Here is a 20454-nt window from a genome sequence, read left to right as displayed (position 1 = left end):
TGGTAAGTTTCATTTTTAGTTCATATAGTGAATACAGTTTGTAGTAATAAACACATATAATTAATAAATAGAATACCTTCAATACACTGAATTCGATCAACTTGTAAACTTTTGGTAGTCTAGTAGGTGTTTATATATAGTACTATATATGTAGATATAGTAGTATATACTATATATCTAGATATGTAGTAGTATTATAGGTGTAAACCTATTATTGTTGTAGCATATAACTATATTGTATACATTTTATATGCAATTTCAGAAATATTAAGTTGATACATTAATAGTAAATGGAAGATAAGTGTTGTTAGGGCAAAGAGGCTGGTGGGAGAGAAAGGCAGTGTGGAAGGAGGTCTTAGGTGTTACTCATTGCTTTTAGTACCCTTCAAGTTTGGTAATATTTGCCAGAGAAGGGAAGTTGGAGGTAAGTATTCAAAGTATTGTCTTAGGTAGCAGGTTTACATTATTAGGCCTTGTATTAAATTGTTGACAGATCTAGACTTACGTAAAAGAGCAGGTAATGAATGGCAAGCTAGTATCAGTTATAGAGTTAAACATAGTTACATGGTAACGTTTTATTTTTAGGTGATAAAGTATAGACATAGTTCAGCAATGAACAAGTAACACACAACTAAAGTAATCTTTTTATACACATACTTAGTCTTAACTTGTAAAGGGCAAATAATACAATGTTATAAATACTGTGCATTAGGATGCTGAGTATAGTTAACTTCTTAACTGCTGCCTTGGTGTATTGGTTGATGGCAGCACTATCTTCCTTAAGTTGTACTAGAGAATAGATTTAGCATTTTTCTTAATGATTTTCTTTGTACTGGTGGAAGTTTATCCTTTGTAAAGATGCAGGTCCCACACACTTTCATACAACAATAACTTTAGCAAGAAGAGATAACTTGCTTAAAGTTTGTGTTATTAAAAAGTGTGGGGGGAATTTTTCCAGGGAGTATACCACTCTCCCCCAGCAAGTATATTGTAGTTGCATTTTGATGGCAGTAGGTGCATTATAAGTAATGCACAATTAATTTTTTAGCAAGTTACAGATTTGACACATAACTTTATAACATAGTATAACTTACCGTAGTAGGTGTTAGTCATTGGTTTCATTTAGCAGTCAAGTTGATTACCATTATGTAGAGAAGTGAACTTGGGGTAAAGTATTTAGGATATCTCCAAGGCAGCATGTTCTATTGCAGTCCTGGTATTAGGTAAGAGCTTTTAGTAAATCAATGGATATGACAGGCGTTAGTAAAAGTAATAGTGGCATTAAATTTGCAAATTTGACAGGATTAGAAAAGGTGCACCATCAGAATGCAAAGGTAAACTAGTTTTTTAATGACACATTTTTGATTTGAACTCACATTTTTGTCACTTTTTTTATTAATTGTAAATGTAGAACATGTAAACGATCAATAACACTCAATTTCTTTAAAACTTACTATTTAACTTCACAGTTGCATATGTTACACTTAGAAAATGTAAGCAAATGTATAGCTATATAGTGTATACAAAAATAACTTAAGATTTGTATAGTAAGTCACATACAGTAATTCTAATAAAAGCATTTCAAAAAGTGATTAGCAATTTAAAGTAATTTTGTTATCTAGTTTTGTATGAAACACATCTTAAGCGATATATATATGTATTGTCTTATTAAAACGTGTGTAAAGTAACATTGTAAACATTATTTGTATTTATAGTAGACAACATTTTTAGTAATTCCCACACAGTAAATATTATAAAAGCATTTCAAACGGTTATTTGCACTCAAAAGTAATTTTGTAATCTAGTTTTGTATCAAACACTTTAAACAATATATATATATGTTGTGTCATTTAAACTTGTGCAAAGCAACACTGTAAACATCAATTGTATTTTTAGTATCCAACATTTGTTAAATATGGTATAATTGCTGACATTATATGTTCTCAATGATGTTTGTGATAGATCCATTGCAAAATGTTATCTTTACATATAATGGTAGATATTTCATTAATGTGTCTGCTAAGTTGTCTATATCATAGCTTATATGCAAAAAGTCCATTAAAGTAGTATTGTTAATTTCCATAGATTGGAAATCTTCTGTTCCATTTACTTGTACTGTTACCATGCTTGTTTCCTGATGTAGTTTGTCTAATCCATAAATAGTTACGTTAAGGTTTTCTTCGGGTGGTTTTATTACCTGCAAAGATACTGTTTTAGTATTTATTCATTTACTCATATTAACTAACTATTAATTGCAATGTAAAATTTTACTTACCTGTATTTTTGTATGGCGGGTTGTGTTCAAAATCTTTTCTTTGTTAAATTCATGCACCGTTACGTGCGATAAATGTACATATTGTCCAATTACTATTGGGAAGTCAGCTGCCTCTCTCCATAGAGTAATTTTCACAGAGTCCGTAGTATCTTTGACAGTGATACTTTTCAATTGTGTTTCTTGGCCTCCAACGAATATATTTTTTGTTTGTTCTTCCTGTAAAATAGTATATGTTCATTATATATTTTTTACTTAGTAACACGGATTGTGCTGGCTTTTGTTCAATTTGAAATATGATTAGTGTTGACATGACAGTCTTTGCAAACAAAACAACTATTTTTCACATATTTATTTGTTGGTAATAATTGTTTTTTTTTTGTTATTGTGTTACTTTCTTTTGTTACAAGAGTTGTATTAACTTACAATCTTTAGTAATTGCATTTCGTATGTGCAATTTGCTGTTATAGAATGCTATAGCTATGAAAAGGATATGCTAATAATTCAATTATTAGTTTACTTACCTTGTAATATTGCTGCTTACAGTCTATATCAGTTATATTATAAATTTGTGAGATTTAGGTGGGAAATGAGTTTGTTGTAGGCTTGGTAAAAGTGGTAATTTGTGTTGTGTGTTCTGGTTTCCATATGTTAATGCATTAATAGCATTATTAGCATTGTGGTTGGTATGCAGATTTTACTGCATGCCACAATGCTAATAGTACAGGAAGTAGCTACTGTTATAGGTACAACTTCATATATGTTGAGACACCTGTTTTATGGTGGGGGGTATTGTTTAATGATAGGGTGATTGGGTATATTAAGTTTGCTCTTCATTGTCATTGGTCTCATAGTTTAGTAAATAGTGTAGTATAATTTATATTACTTACCTGTTATTAAATGGTGCACACTTTTGTTGTGATATATATAGTATGCATAGTATTATATTGTATCTGCATTTATGTTTACGTAATGCAAATACTTGGCAATAAGTGTAGTATAGTATTCAGCTTACTTACCTGTTATTTAATGGTGCATACATTAGTTGTATGATAGTTTTAATGCACAATGGTTGCATTATTTATTTCCTTAGTACCCTTAGTAAATGCAATTTCTAAGTATTGGCATATGTTGTGTAGTTTGTGTATTTTTATAAGTTGTAGATTACTTACCTGTAATTTGTTTTTGGAGAGTAGCAATATCAATGTAAATAATTTTACATAGTAACACAGATATTAATTATAAGGAACAACATATGTTGATAGTTTTTCTAGGCAATTATTGGATTTGCATGTTTCAAAACATTTTAGTACTGTAATACATATTTTTATTTGATGATAGATACATTTAGTAACATGCAAGTTTTAACTTTTTAAAAGTGTACCTTATTTGGTACGTCAAAAAATGCAGTAGTATAAATGATAAGCATAAAAAAATAGCTCACCTCAATTATCGTTCCGGAGACGCTTAGGAGTGTTTTTACACTCGCTTCTTTCACTGTCTTTATTGGAGACACTGGTGGAGCTGGTGGTTGCAAAATATTAATTGCTTCTTGAATTATTTCTGCAGGTATCTCAATTGGTGGCATTCTTGAAATCTTACTTTGTTTTGTGATAATTAGAGTGTCATTTTTCAAAAGGTAATTCCGAATTAGCATGCCATATCCTTCTTTTGTCTGTGCATAATAATCTTCATTATAGCAAGTAGCTTTTAAAGATGATGTTTGATCTGCTAATGCCATATGATACATTACTTTATTTTCTTGCTTTGCATTGCGATAGTATGTTTTTCCAGTACAGTGAATTATATTGACACAAATTGCCTTTTGGTATGGCTTACTTTCGTCTGGTTTGTTGTCCTTTAAATCTTGAATGGAAATCATCTGTAAAAAAAATGCAACTATCTAATATGGTACCATAATTGTAAAATTGTTACATTATAACTGTCTTTAATGCATATAAATTAAATAGCTGTCCAAATTGGTTTATGATCACTGTAATATGACTCTAAAGTTCCATAATGTTGTATGTTTGCATTTGTAAACATATGATCTAATATAGAATTGTAATCTGTTGTAAGTGTGTTTATTTTTTGAACACAGTTAAAGTTTGTTAACATGTAATCTAATAATACATTTGTACTGTGTGTTGGTTTTTGTAAATCAACATTGAAATCACCCATTATAACATATTTATGATTTGGATAATTTTTTAAAATTGTTGTTAGTATTTGAAATAGTATTTGAATGCTTACCTTTGGTGGCTTGCAGATTATTACAAATAGGTAGTCATTGTTTTGTATTTGTTTTGTAAATTGCAAAATGTCAATTTGTTTTTCTGTTGTAAATATTGGTTGTATATTGTGGTTTGTTTTATAATATACTATAATCCCATGATTTGTTTGTTTGTCATGGTATTTATCAAATATTAGCATATTGTAATTTGGAAGTATAAATGCATCTATACTTGCTTTATGTGTTGTATTTATTTCTGTGAAACATAAAATATCAGCATTTAATATGTTACTGTCAGCTAATATGTATTTAAATTTTTTTTGTAGTGAGCGTATATTTTGTACAATGACAGTAATGCTGTTTTTAAAGTGTGATATTTGAGTTATGGATATTTGTAGTGGCATATATGTTTTTAATCGGAACATTTCTTCATGGACCTTTGGGTGTATTGCAATTTTTGTTTCATCAAAGTTTTTTATATAAATATTTTGTAATGATTTAGCTCTACTAATAGCTACATAGTGTAGGTGATGTGTTTTTGTATTATTAAAGTGTATATAAAGTGGTTCAATTGTCTCACCTTGTGTTCTATGAATTGTCCTTGCTGATGATTGCCGTAATGGAAATTGCTTACGTATTATAGTTAAACATTTTTTAGTGTATTGAAAGTTTCTTGATATAGGCAATATTGGTGTCCACTCATGTGATATATTAGCATGGTATAAATGTTTATTTTGTTGTCTTGTACTTTTACCAATATTTTTTTTATCAAAATGTATCCATACTATAATAGGTATGTTATTTGTACAATCAACATATTCTATGGTTCCTGTTGCTCCATTTGTTAATCCATCATTGACTGCAAGATTTGCAGTTAAATCATATCGAAGTTTAATTGCAATATGTAGTGTGCTTGCTAATCCCATTGTTTTTGTAGAGTCTGTTGGTAATTGCTTTAATATTTTGTCTTTAACTTCTTGACTTACGTCTGAAGCAACTGTGTCTATTGCTAATGTGGTATAAACTGCATGATATTGCATATGTTGTAATAATACTGTGTTATTTATTTCATTCACTTCTTTGTTAGTACCCATGATATATGGTATACATTTTTTAATACTTTGTGGAGGTTCTATTTCTCGTGATTTGATCTTTGTGATATCATTTTTTGTGTGTTTCCCTACTCTTAATCTGTTGAGCATTTCTGCAAATGGCATGTCATTTAGTTGTCTCATTATTTTTGTAAGCTCATATAATTGAAAATGTGTTCTCCACAAGTTAGTGCTTAATGGCCCATACAAATGTTTTGAATTGTCAAATATGTATGTATCAAATACAGGCTTTAATTGATAGAAATCTCCAATTGCTAATATTGATATTCCTCCAAACGGTTGGTTAGAAGCTTTTATTTCTTGCAGTCTATTGTGTATGAAATTAAACATATTTGCACCTACCATTGATATTTCATCTATTATTAGTACTTTTAAATGCATAAACTTACTTTGAAGTATGCTTCTGTTTTCATGAGTTAGTTGTTTATATGTTAATGTTTGTGATACTGGTATTTTGAAAGTACTGTGGAGTGTTTGTCCTTGTATATTATGTGCTGCTTTACCTGTTGGTGCTGTTAGTAATATATGAACATTTTCTGGATTTTCTCCGGCTTTAGTATTGTAGTAGCGTAATAATGTTTGATGTAGTGCTGTTATCAGGAAGCTTTTTCCTACTCCTGCACCCCCAGTACAAAATGTATAAAAAGGTAGTTTTTGTGTTTTAATTGCATTTAGATGGTGATAAATTAAGTTTATTTGTTCTAATGTTAAATTTAGCATTAGGTCATTGTATTTGTCTTCTGGTAACATATTATTTATTAAGGCTTCTTCTTCTGTAGTACTTCTAATTCCTAAATCCAAAGATATGTCGTACTGTAATTCTTGATCATATAGGGCATTGTCATTATGTAAATCATCTTGTATATTTATCACTGGGGATAATGGTGGTGTAAGGATTGCATCATTTTCTGTTGATATATTACTTTTGCAAAGTATTTGATGTTGTTTAATATATATATAATGGTTTGCATCAATAATTGTTTGTAATTCTAGATATCTTTCATAGTATGTATCTTTTGTACCAATTATATTATTCTCTATTCGCCAGGGATAAAATAGCAATAATAACTCTCTATAATAATTTTCAGGATCATTTAATTTGCTGAATCTGCAGTATCGTATAATTTTTTGTTTTGTGCGTTCAGTGGATGTAGTATTGCTTTGTTTATTAACTATGTTATTAATTTCTATTTCTTCATCATCCGAGCTATAAAAGTTGAGTTCTAAAAGTAAGTTATCATGTGTGTTTGTAACCTTTTTTTTTTTGCAGTTTGTTTTTTTGTATTGTAATTAGATGCGTAGTCAGCTAGTGTAATTTTTTCCAATGTTAATGGACGTGTGCTGTATTTTACAAGTATATTGTCAAATTGTATATCAGTTGATGTGTCTGGTAGTGAATTTATTGTATTTATGTCTTTCATTAAATATGTGCGTTTATCTGGTCTATTTGTATTTATAAATACAAATGATCGGGAAGCTTTTCGTAATGGTATTTGTAGTATTAGATAAGCTGCCTCTTGTGCACTAATTTCAGTACAATTTAAGAATTTATTTCCTATGTGTTTTAATTGTTCTTTAATATTTGGATTGTGTTGTACTTCTTTTGTAGCTTGTGCAATGATTTTACTTAACCCTCTTTGAGATTTACTTATATAAGAAACAATATATACAGCACATGCATATGCATCTAAAACGTATTGTATATCTATGTTAGCTTGCCATGCCTGTAATATTATGTTGTTGTAGTTATTTATATAACACTCTGCTGGAGTTCTTTTTAGAGCTATAGTAGTTTTTTGTAGTCGATATTGTATGCATGTTATATATTGTTCTTCAGTTAATTTCATGTGTTGCAAAAAATCATCAAATGTATAAGTGGCAAATTCTTGTGTATGCATTGTTGTATGGATTAATTGTATGTGTTCTTTTATGAGATCATTTGTTGTTTCTAATTGCAATGGTTCTAATATAGTAGTATGTCGCATAGGGTATCTTGGATATTGGTATTTACATGTTTTTTGATGTTTTATGCGACAGTTTTTAGTATGTCCATGTTTTTGCAAGGGTATTAAATGTTGTATATTTGAGTTTTCAGTTTTCTCACATGTTATATGTTGATCAATAAATTGTGTTACTTCATCATTGTTAGCTTCATTATATCTAGGTGCATTATGTATCCAAAGTAATGCATGTATATGTGGTGACCCACGTTGTTGAAATTCTACTCTGTAAAAATAATCTACTATTTTACCAATAGGATTACTATTATGTAATAATATGCTATTGAATAATTTTCGTACTTGGTAGTCGAAATGGCGAGCACATATAATTGGATTTTGCTGTATTAGTGTACATTTGCTTTCCCAAGACATATCAGCAAATTCTTCAGGAGTGCATTCTTTGTTACCATTTATTCGTAATAATATGTTAATTAGATGAAACCATTTTGTTTCTGCCGCTGACAATGTTAGGAAAAAAGTTGGTACTCCTAATTGTCTTAGCATTGCAAATATTTCTTTTTTACAATTCTCCCAATATGGAGGTGAGCTGCGTATTGTCTTTAAAATTTTGTACCCTTCATTATATTGTAGTATTCCTTCTAAATTTTCTTTTATGTGTTTTACTGTTATAACTTGCCCATTGTTAAAATGCTTTCTAAGTGATATGAAAATTTTGTCTTGTATTTGTTTAATTTGCAATTTTTTAAGTTTGAAAAACATATTTGTTACTGATTGAGCTACTCTTTTGTCACAATTTCTAAGTTCAGATTTACAAATTGTACTGTAATGTACTGGTACATGTCTATCTTCATTTGCTGGTCTACGTTGTCCGGCAAATATTGTTGGGAATGCTAAGTATTCTGAATCTTTATCTTCATATAAACCTCTTGGTATGTTATGTTCAGCAGGTGCTAAACTTAAAATATTAATGCTATCTGTTGTTATTGTTTCATTATTTAACATAGTATCTAAGTTACCTGCTGGTATGTTATCTGAACTGCTTGATGTATTATCTGTTTCTGAAGTGTGTATGTTGTCATTTGTTATTTCTGGTGTATATTCCCAATCTTTGTTTATTGTTATTCCATATTCTTTAAATAATGCACTATTTCTTGCTAGATAAATGGCTGCTTTTTTTTACAATGTTAGGTCTGACATTTTCTAAATGTGTGTATGATTTATAACTTAATTTTCGTTTTAATTTAACGGGTATTGTCATGTTATCATGTGTTTGTCTAGGTAATATTGTAACAGTAGTCATTACATCAGCTGGTACATTAACAACAGCACCTGATAACGACTTTTGAAAACCACGCGGCAATGTTCTTATTTGTAGAAAAGGTATTCTTGGTGAAACTAATCTTTCTTCTAAGTTATGTAGGTATAGTTCAGGTGGTATATCGGGAAATTTCATTCCATTAAATACTGAACTTGGAGGTATTTTCTTTCGACTAATATATTTGTAGCATGTGTTACATATATGGTCAGTTTTTTGTGAACTTATATCACATTGTATAAATGTTTTGTGGTTTTTAATGATATGTGTTGGTCTTACTGTTTCTTTATGCCACATTTGATTACAAATAGTGCAAATATATTCTGGCCCTGATTGTATTTCTTGGTGAAATTTGGCAATGATATTTGATTGTAATGTGATGTTTTCTATAATAGCATTATGTTGTGTATTATTTGTTGGTGTGTGTTCATGTATAGTGATGTATTCTTGGGTTAAAGAGTCAGTATGTAAGTTTGCGGTAGTAGTTTGTGGTAGTAACGATACTTTTGTTGTTTGTTCATTAATATTGCTTTGATTATTTTTGGCAGCATTATCACTGTTTGTTTTTGTAGGTGAAGATATAATAGTTGTATTTGTAATGTGGGATGCTTTTGCAGTATGTACAATCATATGTTTAGGTGTATTTGCCGTCGTTTTACGTTTCTTTCTTTGAATTGTCTTTTTTAAAGAATTTTTTTGGATTGTATGTATATTAATTGGCACTAATTGTATTATAATATCAGTATTTTTAGTACACAGTTCAGTAATAATAAGATGTAATAGATATTCTATTAGTTTATTTGCTGTTTCTATTCTTATGGCTGTACTTGTTAATTTTATATATATATGTTCTATTAGATCTGTTGTATTGCAATTATATATAAAGAAAGATTTACTTGTTTTGCCTATTGTAAATATTTTGTTATTTATCAATAATAATATAGCATTATATGTTGTCAACATATCATTTAATACTAGTGCAGTTTCTTTTTGTAAAGTATTTTGCACTGATATGTTATAATAGCAATCTTTATAAAATGTTATTGCAGATATTATATTATTGTGATCTATGTATTTAGGTATGTCTGCTATTTCTATTTTCTTTTTGCCATAAAATATTTCTATTTCTGTTTGTAAGTTGTAACTCAATTGCATTATATTATTAAGGTCTTGTTCAGTCCACTTAGATGCATTGTGGGTGCAGTTATATATGATTGCAAATATACTATTTGCAATGTAGATGTTATGTTCTGTGTTAATTTTGTTTTCATCATTATTCATTTCATCTGACTGTATTTTAATGTTAATATTACATGTGATTGCTTTAGATGTAATATTTTCTTTTGCCTCAAAGTTTTGTAATTCTTGTATATTAATAGGGACTTGTAATTCTTGAGTTATTGCTGAAGTTGTTAATATACTGGCTTTGACTGAGTTACATATTTGTTTGTTTGTTGTGTTTGTGTATGTATTGTGATCTATGCATTTTGTTTGTGTGTTTCGTTTTGTGTGTGTTGTACTTTGTTTTATTATTGGGTTTTTTACAGTGCTTGTATTTTTTGCTTGTATATTTAAGTGTTGTTCTATAGCTGTTTTATTGATGTCTTTAGTATTATGAGGTGTTGGTGGATTAGCATTATCGTGTATACTATTGTGTGCGTTTTTTTTTTTTTTTTTTCTTAATATTTTTGGAAGTTTCAGTATTTGGTCGTTGTCTCTTGTTAGATGAAGACTGGTTGTTGCTAATATCTGTAATTGTTTTTTCTGTAGTTGATGTAAGTTCTTTTGTTACTGTTAGTATATTTCTTGTAAGCAACTTTGTAGATACAGATTCTTGGTAAGATGTAGTTGCACTAGCGTGGAATAGTTTAGTTTTATTTGTAGTATGCATAAAGTATTGTGATTCTGTACATGGTGCTTTTTTAAGGTAATTTTGTTCTGCCTTTTTTAATGATTTTTTGTTTATGCTTCGTATTTTTAATCCAGTTAATTCGAATGGTACATTATCTTCATTATTTTTTTTAATTTGGTGAGCTAAATTGTAAATGTAGTTCATTACATCAGGTAAAGTATTTTTTTGCAAAAGTATACTTGTTCCATGTGGATGTGGCATTCCATTGCTGCCTCTACTATGTGAATCAAAGATATAATAATGATCTTCACTTTTTATAATAGATATAACGTATATATCCATGCAGAGTAATACTCCTGAATGCATTAATGATATTGTTAATGCTGTTTGTATGTCTGGGTATAATGTATCAAATTGTTGTAATATATTTCCGTAGTATGGTTGACATGTTTTGATAGAATATATGTTGTTTGTATGTGTAATATATTTAGGTAAATCATCAGGATGCATAAGATCTTGTTTATTAAAAATGTGCATATCTTTATATAAAGCATCACCTAGATCCATAATGTAATGCAAATCTTCTTTGTTCCATATTTGTGCTGGTTTTTCAAAGTTATGAATAATAGCAAATGTACTATTTGGTAAACATTGTTTGCCTTTTGATATAACTGAGAATTTGTCATGTCCTTGATGGTAATCCGCTTGTATTATTTTGTGCATGTTTTAATCCTTTATATAATATTTGGTGTTATAATTTATTAGTAATACTTATGTTGTTAGATATAAGAATTGGATTTGTGTGATATGTTTTAATTAAGCTTTTGTTTATCTAACAATGTTAATTGTAGCTATGATGGGTATTGTTAGTTAACATAGAAATATATATTATTTAAATAAATGTCTTACCTTTGTTGTTTTCTTTTTTGGTAATATGCTGCTTTGGTAATATTCTGCAGAAGTAAGCAAATGGTAAAATTAGTATTATAATAATATTTTAATTACTATACAGATAATGCCATTTATAGACTATTAGCTACATTATTTTTACAAGGGTAATATAATAATATTATTTTTTAGGTTTTGCCTCGCTAAAAAGATGCGCTCTGTGCATTTTTTTTGCGCAGACAAAAACCTAATGAGTATTGTGTGTGTGTTTGGGTTGGCCCTTGGCATTCATTGGCTGGCTCCATAAATGGAGCTTAGCCATTGGACGAGGGGCTTGTTTGGCAATGCCAGACCAGACATGGGGGCGTTCCTGAGATTATTTGGCTTTTGCCGACGTCACCCGACGTTGGTACTGCCCCCGATTCTGGTCCGGCATTGCCAGCACCTGCCTTCCTGCTCTGGCTGTCTTCTGCGTCTTTCCTCCTCCTCTTGACCCCTTCTGCCCTCTAACTCATTAATACCTGCTGCAGTTCAAGAATGCTTCCAAACTTGGAGGCCAAATTAATGACAGGCCATTCTACGAGAATCCTATCAATGGAGTGCTTAACTTTCTGTATATTTAACATCTGAAAGCATTTGATCACATCACTGGGCAGTGGAGACAATGGTGTCCGGTTTGCAGAATACACCATTTAAATCAGAATTTTGCCTTTGACAATAAATTATGATGTAATGCAGCTAACACAAATGTAACGTGTGAAACTGCAGATTGTTATGTTCAGCTAGAATTTTAGGACTGTTACTCTGCACTGTGAAATACTTTTTTTGCATCTCTAAGCACCCACTGCTTCAGAGTGGAGCTTTAGAGTGCAGAGTCAAAGTAGAGCTTCAGAGTGGTGCTTCTAAGTGGAGCTTCAAAATGGAGCTTCAGAGTGGAGCTTCAGAGTGGAGCTTCAGAGTGAAGCTTCAGCTTCAGAGTGGAGCTTCAGAGTGGAGCTTCAGAGTGGAGCTTCAGAGTGCAGAGTGGAGCTTCAGAGTGGAGCTTCAGAGTGGAGCTTCAGAGTGGAGCTTTAGAGTGAAGCTTCAGAGTGGAGCTTCAGAGTGGAGCTTCAGAGTGGAGCGTCAGAGTGAAGATTCAGAGTGGAGCTTTAGAGTGCATATTCAGAGTGGAGTTTTAGAGTACAGAGTCAGAGTAGAGATTCAGAGTGGAGCTTTAGAGTGCATATTCAGAGTGGAGCTTTAGAGTGCAAATTCAGAGTGGAGCTTCAGAGTGCAGATTCAGAGTGGAGCTTCAGAGTAAAGCTTCAGAGTGGAGCTTCAGAGTGGAACTTCAGAGTGGAGCTTCAGAGTGGAGCTTCAGAGTGGAGCTTCAGAGTGAACATTCAGAGTGGAGCTTTAGAGTGCAGATTCAGAGTGGAGATTCAGAGTGGAGCTTCAGAGTGTATATTCAGAGTGGAGCTTCAGAGTGGAGCTTCAGAGTAAAGCTTCAGAGTGGAGGTTCAGAGTGGAGCTTTAGATTGCATATTCAGAGTGGAGCTTTAGAGTGCACATTCAGAGTGGAGCTTCAGAGTGGAGCTTCAGAGTGCAGAGTGGAGCTTCAGAGTGGAGCTTCAGAGTGGAGCTTCAGAGTGAAGCTTCAGAGTGGAGCTTCAGAGTGGAGCTTCAGAGTGGAGCGTCAGAGTGAAGATTCAGAGTGGAGCTTTAGAGTGCATATTCAGAGTGGAGTTTTAGAGTACAGATTCAAAGTAGAGATTCAGAGTGGAGCTTTAGAGTGCATATTCAGAGTGGAGCTTTAGAGTGCAGATTCAGAGTGGAGCTTCAGAGTGCATATTCAGAGTGGAGCTTTAGAGTGCAGATTCAGAGTGGAGATTCAGAGTGGAGCATCAGAGTGCAGAGTGGAGTTTCAGAGTGGAGCTTCAGAGTGGAGCTTCAGAGTGAAGCTTCAGAGTGGAGCTTCAGAGTGGAGCTTCAGAGTGGAGCGTCAGAGTGAAGATTCAGAGTGGAGCTTTAGAGTGCATATTCAGAGTGGAGTTTTAGAGTACAGATTCAGAGTAGAGATTCAGAGTGGAGCTTTGAAGTGCATATTCAGAGTGGAGCTTTAGAGTGCAGATTCAGAGTGGAGCTTCAGAGTGCAGATTCAGAGTGGAGCTTCAGAGTAAAGCTTCAGAGTGGAGCTTCAGAGTGGAGCTTCAGAGTGGAGCTTCAGAGTGGAGCTTCAGAGTGAACATTCAGAGTGGAGCTTTAGAGTGCAGATTCAGAGTGGAGATTCAGAGTGGAGCTTCAGAGTGTATATTCAGAGTGGAGCTTCAGAGTGGAGCTTCAGAGTAAAGCTTCAGAGTGGAGGTTCAGAGTGGAGCTTTAGATTGCATATTCAGAGTGGAGCTTTAGAGTGCACATTCAGAGTGGAGCTTCAGAGTGGAGCTTCAGAGTGCAGAGTGGAGCTTCAGAGTGGAGCTTCAGAGTGGAGCTTCAGAGTGAAGCTTCAGAGTGGAGCTTCAGAGTGGAGCTTCAGAGTGGAGCGTCAGAGTGAAGATTCAGAGTGGAGCTTTAGAGTGCATATTCAGAGTGGAGTTTTAGAGTACAGATTCAAAGTAGAGATTCAGAGTGGAGCTTTAGAGTGCATATTCAGAGTGGAGATTTAGAGTGCAGATTCAGAGTGGAGCTTCAGAGTGCATATTCAGAGTGGAGCTTTAGAGTGCAGATTCAGAGTGGAGATTCAGAGTGGAGCTTCAGAGTGCAGAGTGGAGTTTCAGAGTGGAGCTTCAGAGTGGAGCTTCAGAGTGAAGCTTCAGAGTGGAGCTTCAGAGTGGAGCTTCAGAGTGGAGCGTCAGAGTGAAGATTCAGAGTGGAGCTTTAGAGTGCATATTCAGAGTGGAGTTTTAGAGTACAGATTCAGAGTAGAGATTCAGAGTGGAGCTTTAGAGTGCATATTCAGAGTGGAGCTTTAGAGTGCAGATTCAGAGTGGAGCTTCAGAGTGCAGATTCAGAGTGGAGCTTCAGAGTAAAGCTTCAGAGTGGAGCTTCAGAGTGGAGCTTCAGAGTGGAGCTTCAGAGTGGAGCTTCAGAGTGAACATTCAGAGTGGAGCTTTAGAGTGCAGATTCAGAGTGGAGATTCAGAGTGGAGCTTCAGAGTGCAGAGTGGAGCTTCAGAGTGGAGCTTCAGAGTGGAGCTTCAGAGTGAAGCTTCAGAGTGGAGCTTCAGAGTGGAGCTTCAGAGTGGAGCGTCAGAGTGGAGCGTCAGAGTGAAGATTCAGAGTGGAGCTTTAGAGTGCATATTCAGAGTGGAGTTTTAGAGTACAGATTCAAAGTAGAGATTCAGAGTGGAGCTTTAGAGTGCATATTCAGAGTGGAGCTTTAGAGTGCAGATTCAGAGTGGAGCTTCAGAGTGCATATTCAGAGTGGAGCTTTAGAGTGCAGATTCAGAGTGGAGATTCAGAGTGGAGCTTCAGAGTGCAGAGTGGAGTTTCAGAGTGGAGCTTCAGAGTGGAGCTTCAGAGTGAAGCTTCAGAGTGGAGCTTCAGAGTGGAGCTTCAGAGTGGAGCGTCAGAGTGAAGATTCAGAGTGGAGCTTTAGAGTGCATATTTAGAGTGGAGTTTTAGAGTACAGATTCAGAGTAGAGATTCAGAGTGGAGCTTTAGAGTGCATATTCAGAGTGGAGCTTTAGAGTGCAGATTCAGAGTGGAGCTTCAGAGTGCAGATTCAGAGTGGAGCTTCAGAGTAAAGCTTCAGAGTGGAGCTTCAGAGTGGAGCTTCAGAGTGGAGCTTCAGAGTGGAGCTTCAGAGTGAACATTCAGAGTGGAGCTTTAGAGTGGAGCTTTAGAGTGCAGATTCAGAGTGGAGATTCAGAGTGGAGCTTCAGAGTGCAGAGTGGAGCTTCAGAGTGGAGCTTCAGAGTGGAGCTTCAGAGTGAAGCTTCAGAGTGGAGCTTCAGAGTGGAGCTTCAGAGTGGAGCGTCAGAGTGAAGATTCAGAGTGGAGCTTTAGAGTGCATATTCAGAGTGGAGTTTTAGAGTACAGATTCAGAGTAGAGATTCAGAGTGGAGCTTTAGAGTGCATATTCAGAGTGGAGCTTTAGAGTGCAGATTCAGAGTGGAGCTTCAGAGTGCAGATTCAGAGTGGAGCTTCAGAGTAAAGCTTCAGAGTGGAGCTTCAGAGTGGAGCTTCAGAGTAAAGCTTCAGAGTGGAGCTTCAGAGTGGAGCTTCAGAGTGGAGCTTCAGAGTGGAGCTTCAGAGTGGAGCTTTAGAGTGAAAATTAAGAGTGGAGCTTTAGAGTGCATATTCAGAGTGGAGCTTCAGAGTGGAGCTTCAGAGTGAAGCTTCAGAGTGGAGCTTCAGAGTGCAGAGTGGAGCTTCAGAGTGTATATTCAGAGTGGAGCTTCAGAGTGGAGCTTCGGAGTGGAGCTTCAGAGTAAAGCTTCAGAGTGGAGGTTCAGAGTGGAGCTTTAGATTGCATATTCAGAGTGGAGCTTTAGAGTGCACATTCAGAGTGGAGCTTCAGAGTGGAGCTTCAGAGTGCAGAGTGGAGCTTCAGAGTGGAGCTTCAGAGTGGAGCTTCAGAGTGAAGCTTCAGAGTGAAGCTTCAGAGTGGAGCTTCAGAGTGGAGCTTCAGAGTGGAGCGTCAGAGTGAAGATTCAGAGTGGAGCTTTAGAGTGCATATTCAGAGTGGAGTTTTAGAGTACAGATTCAGAGTAGAGATTCAGAGTGGAGCTTTAGAGTGCATATTCAGAGTGGAGCTTTAGAGTGCAGATTCAGAGTGGAGCTTCAGAGTGCAGATTCATAGTGGAGCTTCAGAGTAAAGCTTCAGAGTGGAGCTTCAGAGTGGAGCTTCAGAGTGGAGCTTCAGAGTGGAGCTTCAGAGTGAACATTCAGAGTGGAGCTTTAGAGTGGAGCTTTAGAGTGCAGATTCAGAGTGGAGATTCAGAGTGGAGCTTCAGAGTGTATATTCAGAGTGGAGCTTCAGAGTGGAGCTTCAGAGTGGAGCTTCAGAGTAAAGCTTCAGAGTGGAGGTTCAGAGTGGAGCTTTAGATTGCATATTCAGAGTGGAGCTTTAGAGTGCACATTCAGAGTGGAGCTTCAGAGTGGAGCTTCAGAGTGCAGAGTGGAGCTTCAGAGTGGAGCTTCAGAGTGGAGCTTCAGAGTGAAGCTTCAGAGTGGAGCTTCAGAGTGGAGCTTCAGAGTGGAGCGTCAGAGTGAAGATTCAGAGTGGAGCTTTAGAGTGCATATTCAGGGTGGAGTTTTAGAGTACAGATTCAAAGTAGAGATTCAGAGTGGAGCTTTAGAGTGCATATTCAGAGTGGAGCTTTAGAGTGCAGATTCAGAGTGGAGATTCAGAGTGGAGCTTCAGAGTGCAGAGTGGAGTTTCAGAGTGGAGCTTCAGAGTGCAGCTTCAGAGTGCAGCTTCAGAGTGGAGCTTCAGAGTGGAGCTTCAGAGTGGAGCTTCAGAGTGCAGATTCAGAGTGGAGCTTCAGAGTGCAGATTCAGAATGGAGATTCAGAGTAAAGCTTTAGAATGCATATTTAGAGTGGAGCTTTAGAATGCAGATTCAGAGTGGAGCTTCAGAGTGCAGATTCAGAGTGGAGCTTCAGAGTGCAGATTCAGAGTGGAGCTTCAGAGTAAAGCTTCAGAGTAAAGCTTCAGAGTGGAGCTTCAGAGTGGAGCTTCAGAGTGGAGCTTCAGATTGGAGCTTTAGAGTGAACATTAAGAGTGGAGCTTTAGAGTGCATATTCAGAGTGGAGCTTCAGAGTGGAGCTTCAGAGTGAAGCTTCAGAGTGGAGCTTCAGAGTGCAGAGTGGAGCTTCAGAGTGCAGATTCAGAGTGGAGCTTTAGAGTGCATATTCAGAGTGGAGCTTCAGAGTGCAGATTCAGAGTGGAGCTTTAGAGTGCAGATTCAGAGTGGAGCTTTAGAGTGCAGCTTCAGAGTGGAGCTTCAGAGTGCAGAGTCAGACTGGAGCTTCAGAGTGGTGCTTCAGAGTGGAGCTTTAGAGTGGAGCTTAAGAGTGGAGCTTCAGAATGCAGAGTGGAGCTTTAGAGTGTAGAGTGTAGCTTCAGAGTGCAGAGTGGAGCTTCAGAGCGGAGCTTCAGAGATATATATTTAAAAAGTAATTCCTGATTATTATGTGCAACAATAGTGCAACTGTGTTTTTCTGAGTGTTTAGACTGGTAGGCTCCCTGGTGTGCTATGTACATAGAAATTTCCTGGTATTGCTAGGCGAGTGCTCAATGCTACGACCTATCAACTCCCTTGTGTCTCCTATTAAACTGCATATTAAATTCAAACTGTGTTCTTACTATTGATGTTTCAACTCTTAGTTTCTCTAATAAGACAAATGATCTAAAGTATTTACAAGTGGAAAGGCAACATAAATTGAAATGCATAAAAAGAGCATGTTTGTAAAAAATGGAACATTACTTTTTGAAGTAGGCCTATCAAAACACCACCACTACAACGACTTGATGTCTAAAAGTATACGAAAAATAGAATGCAAGCACTTCAAATAATAGATTCATGAATAACCAGAATATGGCACAGGTTTTTTATTTACCAAACTGTTTCATAAGCAACACAAAACTATATGCCACATGTTGATTGCGATATTTGGTAATGACATTGAGCCCTGAATCTCGCACATTCTAACACACAGGGATGTATTTGTGGTATTTTATTTAGTCATTCCCATGCAACGTGAGGCATGTGGAGCCTTCATTGAAGTTCAAAAAACAATTGAATGAACATATTGCTATTTTCCAGTTTCCTCCACTTTGTTATATTTTTAAAGATTCCCAGATGTTGACCTCCTTCTCCCTCTGTCACCCCCCTGATCTCTCCTCCATTCTCATCCTTAGCCTTTAAAATCAACTCATGTGTACAAACTCAATAGACAGTGCACTACAGGCATAGATATTCTCTAACAGAACAGTAGAACGCTTCCTATAGAGCCTGGCTGCTACAGCAGACCATCAGACTATTTTCAAGAAACTTTACTGTTTTCATCAAATAACCACATAGCGACTATGTGACCTCAATTTCAATCAAAAACCACCATTTACCATCCATCAAACACATTGCTTTCAGCAGGCCTCCATCTAACATGCAGAAATTCTCTTTCTCCAACTCCGTAGTCCGTACCCATCCGTGGCATTTTCATTTAAAAGAAAACTTAAAAACTCTCCTTCAAATTCTGTGTATAACATGTTTATATATACTGACCGCAATGTTAATGTGTTTAGCTATGTGCATAGTATGTATAATGTCTTTTCTTGCCAACATTAGCTGTTGCAAACTGTTTGATAACCAACACAAAACTATATTCCACATGTTGATTGCGCTATTAGGTAAAGACATTGAGCCCTGAATCTCGCACCTCTAACACACGAGGATGTACTTGTGATATTTTATTTAGTGATTCCCATGCAATGCGAGGCATGTGGAGCCTTCATTGAAGTTCAAAAAACAAATGAATGAACATATTGCTATATCCCAGTTTTCTCCATTTTGTTATATTTTCAAAGATTTTAGATGTTGACCTCCCTCTCCCTCTGTCACCTCTCTGATCTCTCCCTTATTCTCATCCTTAGCCTTTAAAATCAACTCATAAGTTCAAACTCAATAGACAGTACACTACAAGTACAGATATTCTCTAATAGAACAGTAGAACGCTTCCCATAGAGCCTGGCTGCTACAGTAGACCATCAGACTATTTTCAAGAAACCTTATCGTTTTCATCAAATAACCACATAGCGACTATGTGTCCTAAATTCAATGAAAAAACCACCATTTACCATTCATCAAACACATTGCTTTCAGCAGGCCTCCATCTAACATGCAGAAATTCTCTTTATATTTTGTATATGTCATACTTATATTTTATGTGTATCGTAACATAAATGTTATTAAGATTTTCTTTTGTGTGGTTGCGCGGCGCTTTATGTGCTATCTTGCTTGTATTTTACTACCGCGATCAGTAGCCAATCACATCTGTCGAATTGCATCACGTGATGCAACGTGGTAATTGACGTAAGGTACGCAAACTCTTTAATACGAGTTTCGCGGCGTGTGAAGGAGTTGGCTGTTCCCGATGTTTTTCTTAATCGTAAGTAATATATATTTATGTAATTACTGTTTAAAATGCATGCATTAGATAACTATTTTATACTTGTACGTTAATGTAATTTTTAATGTTGATTATAATTATTATTTGGTTTTCTCCAATACGTAGGAGTACACGCATATAACATGTTGTAAGCATCGCATATGTTAATTAAGTTTAAAAAGAATGCGTGCTAAAAAATGTTAGTATGCTGTCATTGGGTATTTATTTGTACGTGTATAGGATGTTCCGTTAAATAAATGCCACGTGAATCTTTTATTTTTAAGGTATAAACACGTAATATTACTTTGACAATAGTGATTTCTATCGCTGCGTGGCGTTACGTATCTAAAAGCGTCGCATTTAAAAATGCCACGTGAATCTTTTATTTTTAAGGTATTTTGTTAAAAAACATATACGCATGTATAAACACGTAATATTACTTTGACAATGGTGATTTCTATCGCTGCGTGGCGTTACGTATCTAAAAGCGTCGCATTTTTTGAAGTGACGTCTTTTTAGTAGCCAATCACTATTGCCGTTTTGTATCACGTAATGCAACGTGCGGATTGACGTACAGTACGCTAAGTCTTTACTGCGATTTCAGGACTTTGTCGAAGATTTCAACTGTTCGTAATGCGAGTATTAATAGTAAGTAATAACTTTTTTGATATTTGTCGGTATTTAAATGGATGCATGAAGTAACTGTACATTAAATATTAGTATGTAAGCGTT

At 35.0% G+C, this 20454-nt stretch overlaps 1 protein-coding gene across 1 annotated transcript; it reads right to left on the bottom strand.

Moving 5' to 3' along the window:
- Positions 1-1933: 1933 nt before the first annotated feature.
- LOC147665688 (uncharacterized) lies at positions 1934-4154 on the bottom strand. The gene is made up of 3 exons (XM_086949593.1): positions 3717-4154; positions 2276-2491; positions 1934-2197 (listed from the first exon to the last, which is right to left on the bottom strand). Exons 1-3 carry the CDS (start codon positions 4152-4154, stop codon positions 1934-1936), a joined length of 918 nt encoding a protein of 305 aa, XP_086805719.1.
- Positions 4155-20454: the final 16300 nt, after the last annotated feature.

This window comes from Lissotriton vulgaris, unplaced genomic scaffold, assembly GCF_964263255.1.
Source record: "Lissotriton vulgaris unplaced genomic scaffold, aLisVul1.2 SCAFFOLD_510, whole genome shotgun sequence".
Taxonomy (NCBI): Eukaryota; Metazoa; Chordata; class Amphibia; order Caudata; family Salamandridae; genus Lissotriton; species Lissotriton vulgaris.
This window is presented reverse-complemented; position numbering and strand designations above follow the sequence as displayed.

Excerpts from the sequence above, each read along its gene's own strand:
- LOC147665688 (XM_086949593.1), bottom strand. The coding sequence starts at position 4,154 with ATGATTTCCATTCAAGATTTAAAGGACAACAAACCAGACGAAAGTAAG. Across the intron at positions 2,492-3,716 it reads TCTCCGGAACGATAATTGAG|GAAGAACAAACAAAAAATAT; the intron begins GTGAGCTATTTT and ends ACTATTTTACAG. Across the intron at positions 2,198-2,275 it reads CCCGCCATACAAAAATACAG|GTAATAAAACCACCCGAAGA; the intron begins GTAAGTAAAATT and ends GTATCTTTGCAG.